General features: G+C 50.1%; 1 protein-coding gene across 1 annotated transcript in view; it reads left to right on the forward strand.

Annotated features, from left to right (window-relative positions):
* The window catches only part of CACNA1H (calcium voltage-gated channel subunit alpha1 H), a 160033-nt gene that overhangs the window by 67836 nt on the left and 79517 nt on the right, over positions 1–12680 (forward strand). Inside the window, exons 7-8 of the mRNA XM_062503239.1 lie at positions 8076–8168; positions 10111–10894. Coding sequence (XP_062359223.1) covers positions 8076–8168; positions 10111–10894 — 877 coding nt within the window. The remainder of the gene's footprint in view (positions 1–8075; positions 8169–10110; positions 10895–12680) is intronic.

Below are 12680 nucleotides of genomic sequence, written 5' to 3' on the forward strand. Positions count from 1 at the left end.
GCAGAAAACTCTGAAGATTTCCACACAGAGCATCCAGCAAACGCTACCCCAAGGATGGGCGAGCTCTTCCAGCTGCCAGAACTGGGATTTTCAAAAACATTTCTTTGCATGGGAGTGACCCTGAACTTCCCAGAGCCAGGAGAGGTGACAGCAGGAAAACAGGGAAATGTGTTGTCCACCTTCCAAGGAGAAGTCAGAGACAGGAGAACCTGGTGGGAAAAAAAAAAATAAATAAATAACGAAGGGAATGGCTGCATCCCTGAGTGCTGTAAAGGATGATAATTCCTTATGTAATCCTGAAAATGATTCATGTTTTGCTTCCCCTCATTTGTTGTGCAAGAGGCTAATTCGTGTCTGTATTTGTTACAAAGGCACGTTCTGTGGCAAATTAGGTGAAGTAATTAGCTTATTACAGACTAAATGAAAGGAGATGGAACCTAAATTAACTGTGAGGTTTGGCCTGATATGAAGATCCCTTTATTGCACATGAATTCCAGCCCCAGCAATCCGAGCAGTAATTACAGGTATTGTTGTCACACTGCAGATGATGAATTACCCACCTCAACAAAGTCCAATTTAATTGGAATTACTGACAATCCCACTGGAGCAACCAAAACCTTCCTGACCAACCTCCCTGACCAGCAACCTCGGGGTGGCCAGGCCTGAGTGCAGAAACCCTGATTTAAAAAAATAAAAAGGGATTGGGAAGATGAAAGTTTGGGAAGAAGATATATTTAGGTTGCATTGCAAAGCAGAGGAACTTTGAGTGGATGATTTCACATTGGATATGTGGGAAAGCAAGGCCTGGACTCACACCTCACTCCAGGGGTGAAGCTTCTGGCAAAAGCTGAAGGTAAAAGCAACCCCAGGCAGATCCAAGAGGAATGGTTTTCCCACTGGCTCCAGCACTGTCCAAAGGTGCTGTTAATCCCCTTTCTTGCCTCTGCTCTCCCAATTCCTGCAGATTTTGGGAAAGAGCCAAAAAGCTGGAACAGAAGGAAAAGGTCTGAGGTTTGCAGCTGTGCCCAAAGGATTTTTGGGGCTGTGTTTTCAGGAGCTGTCACACTGGGTGCCTGTGTTTGCAGCATTCGTTGAGCAGAGAAATTTGGGATTTGGGACCAAGAGGACTTTTTTTTTTTTTTTCCCTCCAATGGTTCAGCCTTTAAATTGGAGATCTGTGTCAACAACGCTTCTCTGTGCTGAATTTGGCAAGAGAAGAATTTTGGAGCTTTTCATTCCCACTGCTTGGAGATGATGCTTTGTCACTCAACTCGAATCTGTTTTGGATCACCGAAAATATTTCCCTGGAAATGACGGGGTTGGAGCTATGTTGCTGTTGCTTTTTTTAATTTGGTCAGCCAAATAAACAGCACTTGCTGCATTTGAAGAGCTCTCAGGCTGAATACCCCAGCTAAAAATATCCAGCCCGTTTTCAAGCAGCTGAGAGCATGCTTCCAAGAGGGATTTGTTGCCTTTGGAAAAATCTTCATTTTGAAGGTTGGGAGGAATTGTCTCGTGTAGGGCAGGGCAGAGAGGCCACCCTGGTGCCAGGAGTGGTCCCATAACCTATGGGGGTGTTGGATGGAATTAAAGCCTCCTGTAGATGAAGTTTGGGCTTCCAAACCTGTGGAGTTTGGGGAGAGTTTCATCCGACCTCAATCATGGATTCTCGTGTTTGGAATAGGAAGAGGGGTCCTGCAGCAGGCCCTGGCCGAAAGTGGAGTTTGGTCAGGAGAGCAAAAAGCTGCTGGTTCTGAGGAACATCAACAGCTGCTCCAAAGGAATGGCTGGAGCTGTGTCAGGTTGGATTTCAGGGAAAGGTTCTTCCCCCAGAGGGTGCTGGGCACTGGAATAACTCCCTGGGGAATGTTGACATTCCCAAGTCTGCCAGAGCTCCAGGAGTGTTTGGACAGCACTGCCAGGGGTGCTCAGGGTGGGATTGTTGGGGTGTCAGGGTTGACTCTGCTCCTTCCCGCTCAGGATATTCCAAAAGTCCGGAATTCCTACAGGGAAATCTCAACTTCTCTTTGATTGCCCCAAACCTGCTCTGTGATCTTTCCCCCGAGCCGAAGGTGCAGCTCCCCCATCCCAATTTCCCAACCTGTGCACCCTGCTCCTCCCGGAGATGATTTGGAATTTGTTGTAAAATCCCCTCAGCTGGAAGCAAAGGTCTCAGCCTGGCTTTGCTTTTCCCTTCCCTTCCCTTCCCTTCCCTTCCCTTCCCTTCCCTTCCCTTCCCTTCCCTTCCCTTCCCTTCCCTTCCCTTCCCTTCCCTTCCCTTCCCTTCCCTTCCCTTCCCTTCCCTTCCCTTCCCTTCCCAGTTTGGCTTTGCTGGGAATCTGGGATTTCTGGGGCTCTCTATGCCACTGGTGCTGAACACTTCAATCCCTTCCCTTTGCCAAGGATTCTTTACAGGAGCCATGGAGACACAGGATCAGTATCCCAGCAGACCAAACCTCGGGAATAGGGGCTGGGGATGGGGTTTGTTGGAGCAGCAGAGTGAAATCAGGGAGGTTTTGCTGTCAGATGAGGGCTTTGCATTGTTTAGTGGGAAACAAAAACTCACGTTCCCTTTGGAGCCAAGCTGGGATTTGGGCAGGTTTTGATCCCAGAGCTACAATTCCACGAGGTTTTGTGTGACAAACAGCAGCACCAGTGACGTGTCTGACTTTACCCCACACTTTATATCCCACTTTGCTCCTCAAAACCCACCAAGAACTGCCAGCACTGCCCAGGGATCACATTTATGGGAACAGATTTGACAGGTCAGGAGCCCAAGACATGGAAAGAGGCACAATTTCCTTTTTTTCCCATCATTTAGGCCCACTTTTCAGAGCAGTTTCCTGCTTTGCAAGGCTCAATTTATAAATGACAAACCGAGCGAAGCCTCGATGTGAAAGGAAAAGCATCTGTTCAAAGGATGTTGCTCAATGTAATAAACCTGTTTTTCTGGCCACAGAGGTTCCTTAACGAGATGTTTCGGGAGGAAATAATTAAAATTGTGACGTTGGCTTCAAAAATAGGGATTTGATTATCAGCCAAGCCCGCTCTGCCTGTGGAATATTCCCCGGAATATTCGCTGGGCAGTGCTCGGGAGCCAAATCCATGCTGCCCAAGAGGGTGGAATTCAGATAAGAGGCTTTCAGAAAGGGAGGCTAAAGGCCTTATAAAACTTCCTGAGGCCATCAGGGTAATTAATAGCCCTCACAATTTATAGCACTGAATCCCATCTTGATAAGTTTGATGAAAATAAAATATCAAAAAGCCTCGCAGCAGGGCCAGGGGAATGAGGAGATAAAAAGTAAATGACCCCAAATGCTCACGGCCATCCTCAGAGTTGCTGTTGGCTCAGGATAATTGATTTGGATGCAGATAATTCCCATTTTTTCCCCCCCAAAGGACTCAATTTAGGCCAAAGAAAAGGTGGCTGAGTGCAAATTAGAGATGTCAGTCAAGATGAAGACTTCAAGTGTGTGTTTCTCTGGATTTCCAGAGCATCTCCTGCCTCAGCCACGCACTGAGCTCAGCCAGCAGCTGCAATCCTGGAATCAGAAGGAATTTCTGGTTGCCAGAGCTGTATTTTATCAGGATTTTAATAAGGGAGAGGTGCTGGCTTTAGGGTGGCTGTCACTCCAAATGAAGTTTGTTCAAGTAATCAGAGCAGGGAAATTTTGCCATGAGACAGCTCTGGGCTGGGTTCTGATTCTCCCAGCCTCGCTTCACACGGAGAATTTCCAACCTTCCCTCGACTGCTTGGTGGCACCTCGAGGTGGGTTTGGAGCTCTGGCACCAGTCCTTGGTGCTTTCTAACAGCCAGGACTTCAGCCCTTGACTAATTGAGGTTGGAGTGTGAATGAGGTTTTCTCCCCCGGATGATTCTTTTTGTTCTTTGTTATCTGACACTGAAGCAAAAAAAACGTCCTGCTCTCCCAGTCGGCTGCAGCCAAGGACTTGCAAAAATTTTGGCAGAGCTCAAAGGAAAGAGGGTTTATGATGAAAACTTCTCGACACAGTAAAAGAAATCGTTCTGTGCAACCTCTGAAGTGACCCCAGGAAAAAAAAGCAATGTAAACCTGCTGCCTCCCTGGGAGCACTGGGGAGGTCTGAGTTAATTGCCAGCATCTTTAATCTCCATTTCCCCCGTGATTTTCACTCTGGAGTTTTAGATTGACTCTGATTAGCTTGCCTAGAAGATCTGATTCTGTCCCCAATTACTCTCCTATAAATCAGACGAGCATCTTTATTACAGCTGATGAAATTACTGTGGCATGAGCGGAGCAGGGGGGTGAGAATCAGTGAAGACCTAAAAAATAAAATTAAATCTGATTGGGTTTTGTCCATTCTCATCCTGCTCCTGTGAGTGAGGTGCTCAGGGAGTGTTCCAGCCAAGGATCTGTGAAATCCAAACCTGTCTCCGCGTTCACCTGAGGGAATTTGCTGCTAAATTCTTGCAGTGAGGGGAGAGAGGACTGGACAAACTCAGAGATTTGCTGGTATTAATGGGAGAGAAATGATTTATCCCAACCCTGGGGAAGGGGAGAAGAACTGGAGGAGCAGAGAAGGACCTGAGCATCACCCAGGAGCTGAGTGGGGTGAGAGGACACCTCTGCTCCCCTGGCAAGGCAGAAATCTTTTCCCCAGGCACCTCTTCTGCCCCAGGTGTGGAGCAGGAGCAGCACCTCCAGCACCACCCTGCCAATCATCTTAATTGAATCTTCCAGCCCTGGCCCTGCAGCTGCTGATTTTCCTGTGCCTTGCACATCTTCCCCATCACGGCAGAATTAGGAGCGAGTTCTCACCCTCTTATCTCGCTGATAAATAATTGTGGGTTGATGGTGGGAGGCTTTGAACTGGAGCCCTTGGAGAGGCTCTTTAGTGGGGCTCGGTGTGAACAACCAGGGTTTAATTACTGAGAAGGGATTGCCGAGATTGGGAAGCACGAGGAAGGTGCTCCAGGGCTTTGGGACACATGGCTGGAGGGGCAGTTAAGTGGATTAATCAGAGTGGGAATGAAGAGAGGGGAATGTCGTTTCTCCTCAGTGGAATTAGAAAAGCAGAGCTGAAAAAAAAAAAAAAAAAATCCAGCGAGAGCTGCTGGCTTTCCCTCTGAATCCGTGGATCCCACAGGGGTTTGAGCTGGGAAAAAAGCCCATCCCAGTTTGGCCAGGGACACTTTCCACCCCTCCAGGCTGCCCCAAGCCCATCCAGCCTGGTCTGGAGCCCTTCCAGGTCTGGGGAGGAACGGGCGTGATCAAAATGTACAGAGCAGCCAACCTCGTGCAGGTGCCCCCGTTCGGGTTCCAAAACCTCTTAAAGGCTTTAAAGGGGGTTTCTAAAGCAGCTGTTGGCAAATCCTGCTGCTCTGGTTCCCATTTCCACCAGGGCCTTGCTGGGGATGTTCAGGGAGCTCTTGGATCAGGGAAAAATGACCTCGGAAAGTCCTTGGGAGAGCTTGAAATCCAGCAGGAGTGAGGCTGGAAGAAGCCCAGCCCTTGCAGGTGGCTGTGCATGTGCTATCCTGCGTTTCCCCAGAGCTCTGGGATTAAAAACCTCTTTTTCCAGGAGGGCTGCAGCAGGAATCCTCCCCTGGGAGGCCAGGAATGAATCCCCCAACATGAGGGATTCATTTTGTCAAGCACGAGGACAAACCCCAGAGATCTCTTTGTCCCTCCTGCATCCCTCTGCTTTACAAGTGAGTAGTAACTAACACAAATCCCAATTACACCTGGAATATTCCGAGAGCTGGATGAGCATTTTCACCCTCCAGAGGAGGAATGGGGACGTTGATTTGTTCTTGTGGGAAATGCTGCTTCCCATGCAACAAAAATATCCCTCCAAGGGTTGGCTGGCCCTCAGTGTTGGCTCAGAAGCCCTCAGGTGACTCCTTTTGTTTGCTCTGTGTTTAACGGGTTGAATCCATTAGATTTGAGGATTTCCAGCTCAATCCAAATCCAGCATAGAGGTGCATCCCATATTTTTGGGGGTCTCTGGGCTGGTTTTTCGTCCTTCAGAGGGAGTGGCTGGAGAATGTTCTGTGCATGCAGAGGGAAGGAGCTTGGACAGCACAAGGGAAATAATTCCTGGGTAAGAGGCAGAGATTTGGTGTCACCTTGTGCCACCTCCTGCCACGATCCCTCTGTTCTCCCCTGACCCTACAACAGCTGCGGGAGCCCTCACAGACAAGGGAGCTGCCCCAAAGGGACTTTGTTCTCTATAAATGTGTTCAGGGAGAGGCAGGAAAGGGCAGGAGGGCTTTGATTGCTTGGCTGCTCCTCATGGATGAACACCCAGGCACCTTAACCCCTTCCCTTGGTGGGAATAACAGCACCACAGGGAAAAAAACAGGGATAAAAACCTGCCTTGGATGGGTCCCTGGGGTTAATGATAGGTAAAGACTTCTCTGGGGTTTTGTTAATCCCACTTGTGGCGGTTTGTGGCAGGACAAGGGGCAGTGGTTTTGTTACATGAGATTTTTTGGGGAGAAATTCTTCCCTGTGAGGGTGGGGAGAGACTGGAATGGAATTCCCAGAGAAGCCGTGGCTTGGAGACACCTGGGCTAGTGGGAGGTGTCCCCCTGCCCTGGCAGGGCTGGGATGAGATGAGCTTTCAGGTCCTTTCCAGCCTGAACCACTCTGGAATTTTGGAACTGTGGGAAGCAAAGCTTTGCTGAGTGAGCAGTGAGGGAGGGATGCGGAAGAGCAGCTGATGGATGTGAGGAGGAGCAGCAGAGGTGGGAGCAGTTTGTGAAAGCAGCCGAAGTTCAGACCCGATTGCTGCGAGCCTTTAACCCCAGGAAACAGCTGCAGAGACAAATGTCCCAAATGATCTCCTCCTCCTCCTCCTCCTCCTCCTCCTGGGCACATGGGGCTGGTTGGTTTTAGCTGTGCTGCCTCCTCACTCAGTGGGGGTGAACCTCCGCGAGCTTCCACACGGCAAAAAGCTGGGAAAATTTGCTGGGAAAACATCAGCTTTCTGAATTTAGGGGTGAGAAATCCCAAAGAGGCAGCGTTTCCCTCCCAGCAGCCCCGAGCTGCTCTGTGGGTCCTGATGGTTCTGTGAATGTGTGCTCACATCCTAAAGATCCACGTCCAGGAGTTTCTCGGGGAAAAAATATCCAGGGAATTCATGGATTCACGGCTGACTTCCCTGCAGGGTTTTATTCACTGCTTGAGGAGTGAGGGGTTTGGGGATCAGCTTTTGGGGACACACCAAGCAGAAAATCCCCTACACCCACAGCAGTTCCTTCCCTGGTTTAAATCAGGAGTCGTGCCACTAAAATTGGGGACAGGAGCAGCTGTGGGGTCTGCCAAGACCTCCCAGGCTCCCGTGAGTGGGGAACGCCACTGGGAGCGAGTTCGGACAGGAGCTGGGATTCTGATGGGAATCAGAATTCCAGGGTGGAATTTCAGCTCTAGTAGCAAGCCAGCGCTGGAAGTTTGGGGTGTTTTATCTAAATAAAAAGTGTAAATTACGTGGCAGAGCTCTCTTTGCTCTGCACACAGCCTGGGTGGTGTTAATTAAACCCTCAGCTGCTTTTTTTAGTGGAGGGAAGGCTGAGAAAACGAGCCTTAAATCAAGCCTACATTTAATTAAAGCCTCTCTTCCATTCAGATGCTCTCCCACTATGATAGTGGTGGTGCAGTTGGAATGCTGAGCCAGGAGGAATCACAAGGAGATTGGGTTTGCAGAAACAAAAATTGAGTTAAAAATGTGGGAATTTTCTGGGTTACATTACAAATCCAGCAGCTTTAGGTAAAACTCCAAATCTCTCCAGGGAAAGGGGTTTTTAATGGGGGGGGGGGGGGGTGTGATCCCTCCTTGGAATTTCTTTGCCTCAGAACTTGTGCTTCAGGTGGTTTATTTGAACGTTTCATGGTTTTAATTGTGCCAGATTCCTGTAGGAACCTCAGGCCAGCCCTTTGGCCACACATTCCTTCTCTCCCAGATGGAATTCTGGATGGATCCCAAGAGTTTCTGTGGCGGGATGGGTACCTGGCACTGTGGGAAAATGGATATTTAATAATGTATTTGGGGTGATTTTTGTCCTCACTCTCTTTTTCTCTGTCTCCCTGCAGGTTATAACCCTGGAAGGATGGGTGGACATCATGTATTACGTGATGGATGCACACTCTTTTTACAATTTTATATATTTTATATTGCTTATCATAGTAAGTATGACCTGGGAGATTCTCCCATTCCTTGTCCTCGGGGGGCTGAATTGTTCCCTGCTTTGTTTTTTGTTTTGTTTTTTTTCCCCACAGGGAAGAGCCAGGCAGGATTCAGGGCTTTCCTCCCCTCTTGCCCTCCCACTTTTGGTCTTTTCACATGGATGTTTCTGTGCCAAAAAAATTCCAGGCTTTTCCTATTTTAACCTCCTCAGTGTGCCAGAGGGAGCCTCATTTCTTTGGAGAGCCCTCAAACCTCACCTGGAACCCTCTAAATATTAATCATTCTCATGGCAGCAGTGCACCTCTCTGAGCTCTCACATTCCCAAAAAACAAAATATCACCCACTGGAGGTGCTGGAGGTTGTCTCTAGAAGATTCCAGTCCATCCCCAGAAGATTCTGGGTTTCCAAAAGGCACAACCTCCTCCAGGCAGTGGAAAAGTGAAATATTTAAGGCAGGAGGGGAAGGTACCCTGAAGATTTCAGGCAGGACACGGGACGGAGCTGTTTAAAAGTGATTTTGTGACTGGACAGTCCTCACAGGGATCGCTGTCCTTGTCAGGGTGGGTCAAAGCAGTTCCCACCAGCAGTGGGAAAACCTGGATCAGAGCTGGGTGAGAGTGCCCTGGGGCAGTCAGGGATTTCTGAGCTGTAGCCATGAGCCATGAGCTCGTTCAGCTCCACTCTGCTGAGCCGTTCTCTCCAAGAGCTGCTCTCTCCATGTGGAAAAGCCAGAAGATGACTCCTGCCCAAGTCACCTGGAGCTGGGAAAGGCACCCTTGCTGCTTCTCTGGCAGTATCCAGGCTGGTATCACACTCTGGAGAGCACAAAGCTTCCCTGAGCACTCACCAGACAATTCCAGATTAAATCCATCCATGTCCAGGGCTGGCCCTGAGACTGGCACTGCCCTGAGGTCAATCCCCTTTCACCCCTCGGGGTGAAATTCCCTGCTGGGAATATTTGACATTTCCCTTTGGCTGATTTAGGAACATGAGTGGTGAAAAATCACTTTGTGGGCTCCACAGCTGAGGGAAGGATGCAGCTCTAGGTTTTGTCCTTGGGACTTCATTTTGAAAAGTTGGTGTCACCCAAGAGCGCATCAGCTCACCCAGACACTGAACCAGCCCCTCTGGAGCACTCAGGAGTGTCCTGGAGATGCTTTTCTGTGCCAGGGAGTCTCAGGAGCACAAGGTCACAGATCCACGGGCCCTGACCATACCCCCAAAATGATTTCACACTCTTTTGGGGCATGAAATGAGAAGAGAAGAGAAGAGAAGAGAAGAGAAGAGAAGAGAAGAGAAGAGAAGAGAAGAGAAGAGAAGAGAAGAGAAGAGAAGAGAAGAGAAGAGAAGAGAAGAGAAGAGAAGAGAAGAGAAGAGAAGAGAAGAGAAGAGAAGAGAAGAGAAGAGAAGAGAAGGTGTTTTAAACCAGCACAGATTGGACTTGAAATCATCTTTCCCTGCAGGTTGTTGCCCAAATTTCAGGAAATTTCTTCACTGAAAGAGTGATTGGGCACTGGAATCCCCTGCCCAGGGAGGGGGTGGAATCACTATCCATGGATGTGTTTAAAAAAACACTGGACGTGCCGTGGTTAATTGGTGAGGAGGTGTTGGGTCATGGGCTGTACTCTGTGGTCTCAAAGGTCTTTTCCAAGCTGGTTCATTCTGTGATTCTGTGAATGTCCAAAGAAATGATGTGCTGGGGGCTGTGTGTGATTCCTACACGAGGAGAGGGAGAGGGAGAGGAAGCTGTTGCTAAAATAAACTGATCATGGTTCAGAGCAAATTTAGCAGCTCAGGCACACACTGACAGCACATTTGGTGAGCAGAGCCTGGGATCTGGCACGTTTGGAAATCCCGGGATTGCTGCGAACCGCGTGCGGCGGTGAGGAGCTTCCCTCACTTCCCTCCATCCCTGCTGACTCCTTCTCGTTTCCTCCCCAGGTTGGCTCCTTCTTCATGATTAACCTGTGCTTGGTGGTGATCGCCACCCAGTTTTCGGAGACCAAGCAGCGGGAGAACCAGCTGATGCAGGAGCAGCGCGCGCGCTACCTGTCCAACGACAGCACCATCGCCAGCTTCTCGGAGCCGGGCAGCTGCTACGAGGAGCTGCTCAAGTACATCTCCCACATCTTCAGGAAGGTGAAGAGAAGGACGATCCGCCTCTACAACAACTGGCAGAGCAAACGCCGGAAAAAAGTCAACCCCAACAGCGGCGGCGGGCAGAGCCAGCGGAGCAGGAGGAGAATCACCTCCATCCACCACCTGATCCACCACCACCACCACCACCACCACCACCACTACCACATCAGCAACGGGAGCCCGCGGGGCCCTCGGGCCAACCCCGAGATCTGCGAGCTGGAGCTGCAGGTGATGAAGCCAGGCCGGCAGCTGATGCTTCCCCCTCCGGCCTCGCCCAGGCCGCCGGCTCCGCGCGCCGACGCCGCCGAGGCCGTGCACAGCATCTACCACGCTGATTGTCACGTGGAGGGGCCTCCCGGGGGCTGCAAGGCCACCGGCGGTCCTGGGAGTGGCAAACTGGCCGGGCTGGGCAGCCACGGCAGCATGAACTACCCCACCATCCTGCCCTCCCCCGGCGGCAAGGGCGGCTCCGCGCCCCTGCCCAAAGCGAAGAAGAACGGGAATTCTCCGGTGGCCGTGGTGAACAGCCCAGGGAATTTGGGTCTGGATTCATACGGGAAGCTGCAGCAGCTGGTGGGAGAGCATGGTAAGGACAACCGAGCTGGGTTTCTTTGTTTGGGGTAACTGGGAGAAGAGTGAATGGCTCGAAAGTAGGGGTTTTAATGCAGGGTGCTGAGGGTTGGGATTGCTGTGAGTGTGCTGGAGCCACAGGTGGGGCAAGTCAATCCTTGGATTTGCCATCATGGATGGTCCAGGCCACTGCTGGAGGCCTCTTTGCTGTGGTTGCAAAATCAGGATTTGAGCTCTCGTGTGCTTTGTGGCGTCCTGGAGGTGCTCCCACTCTTCCCACCCAAACCCAGAACTCTTCAGCCACTGGGATTACACCTCCAGTGAATGCAGAGAACCCCCAGGGGATGGGAGATGCTGCCTCGAAAAGGATGAGCAGGTGGAATCTGCGGGAGAAGCGCAAGATAAAGCAAACTCAGACATCTAAAGCAGGCAGGCACTGAAAGAACTCGAACCAGACACTTCCAGTTCTGCTCTGATGGGCCCTGGAGCCTCTGCATTTCTTTATGGCAAGGAGGAGCAGCATGTTCAGTGCTCAGAGGGTGTGTGGAGGACAGGGTAGGAGCAGAGCTGCGCATCTCAGGTTTTCCCTACGTGCAGAAGAAATCTGGGGTTGAGTTTTCCTGCAGATTTGGGGCTCTATTCAATCTGGGGAGCGTTCTGGGGAACTGTTTTAGTGCCTCTGTCCCATCCTCCCTGCACAGCTGCAGCCACCCCAGCACAGTCAGTGAGGTTTTATCTCCCCTCACATATAAATCACCCACTGGAGCAGTGATTACACGCAACACTTGGATTTCTATTTTATAAAATGTTTTTCCAGTCCTCGTGGCTGGAGCTAAAAGCTGCAAAATACTCTTAAGCCCTCCAACAGTGAAAAGTCACAAAGATCCAGCTTCTATTTTTTAATCTCTTTAAGCCAAACTCGTCATTTGGGTTTTTTTCAATGCCTGTGTTTTCCAAAACTGTTTATTTGCATCTGCATGGACACAAATATTTACCCTGGTGATGGATGTGCTGAAAAAATACCAAGCCTAGATTGGGGAGGAGGGGGGGAGCAGAGGAAAGGTTGCTTGACAGAGAGGTTGGGTGGCTTGCCTTAGTTAATTTTCGTTGTTTTTAAGGACCACACAAAAGGGTAAAAGTGGATTGTTTATAGAAAGTGCCTCGGGCAGACGCTTCCGAACACTTGGGAGCTTGGCACGGGGAGGGGCAAGGTTACTGCCAACAGTTCTGTTGTTCAGCAAGGACTTTTTATAAATCACTGCTTCATCCTTAGCTGTGCAAATTAATGAAGGTTTTTGGGAGAATGCGTTTTTACCTCGAGATTAAATAAAAAACCCCAAGCTCTGCAGAAGTCTGGAACTGGGAAAGAAAGGAGCTGGAGAGCTGTTGAAGTCAGAGTTTGGATCCTCCTGCCTGCTGCTGGGGTCCTTTTTAGAAGAAGAAAGGCCCAAATCTCGGTCCCAACTGTGACATCCCTGAGCCAATTCAGTGATTTAGGAGATCTTCCCTTAGCCTGGGGTGGTTCTTTGAAAGCTGGGATTAGATTGAGTTGTCATTAATAATGCAATTACAGTGTCCTCTTTCCACAGAGGGATTTCAGCCCAGAGGATGCCAAAATGCTTTAAACAAATCTCCTGGAATTGTTTTGTCTCTTGCAGAAGTGTGCTCACAGCTGGGAAGGGCTGGGAGGTGGAGAGAGGCTGCTCCTCCATCCCCCTGGGCTGGGAAGGGATTCAGGACAGACCTGGAGACCCTGGGAGTGCCCAGCTCTTCCCTTCCATGGGCCTGGCTCTTTCCAGGCC

This window comes from Cinclus cinclus, chromosome 16, assembly GCF_963662255.1.
Source record: "Cinclus cinclus chromosome 16, bCinCin1.1, whole genome shotgun sequence".
In the NCBI taxonomy this organism is placed as follows: Eukaryota; Metazoa; Chordata; class Aves; order Passeriformes; family Cinclidae; genus Cinclus; species Cinclus cinclus.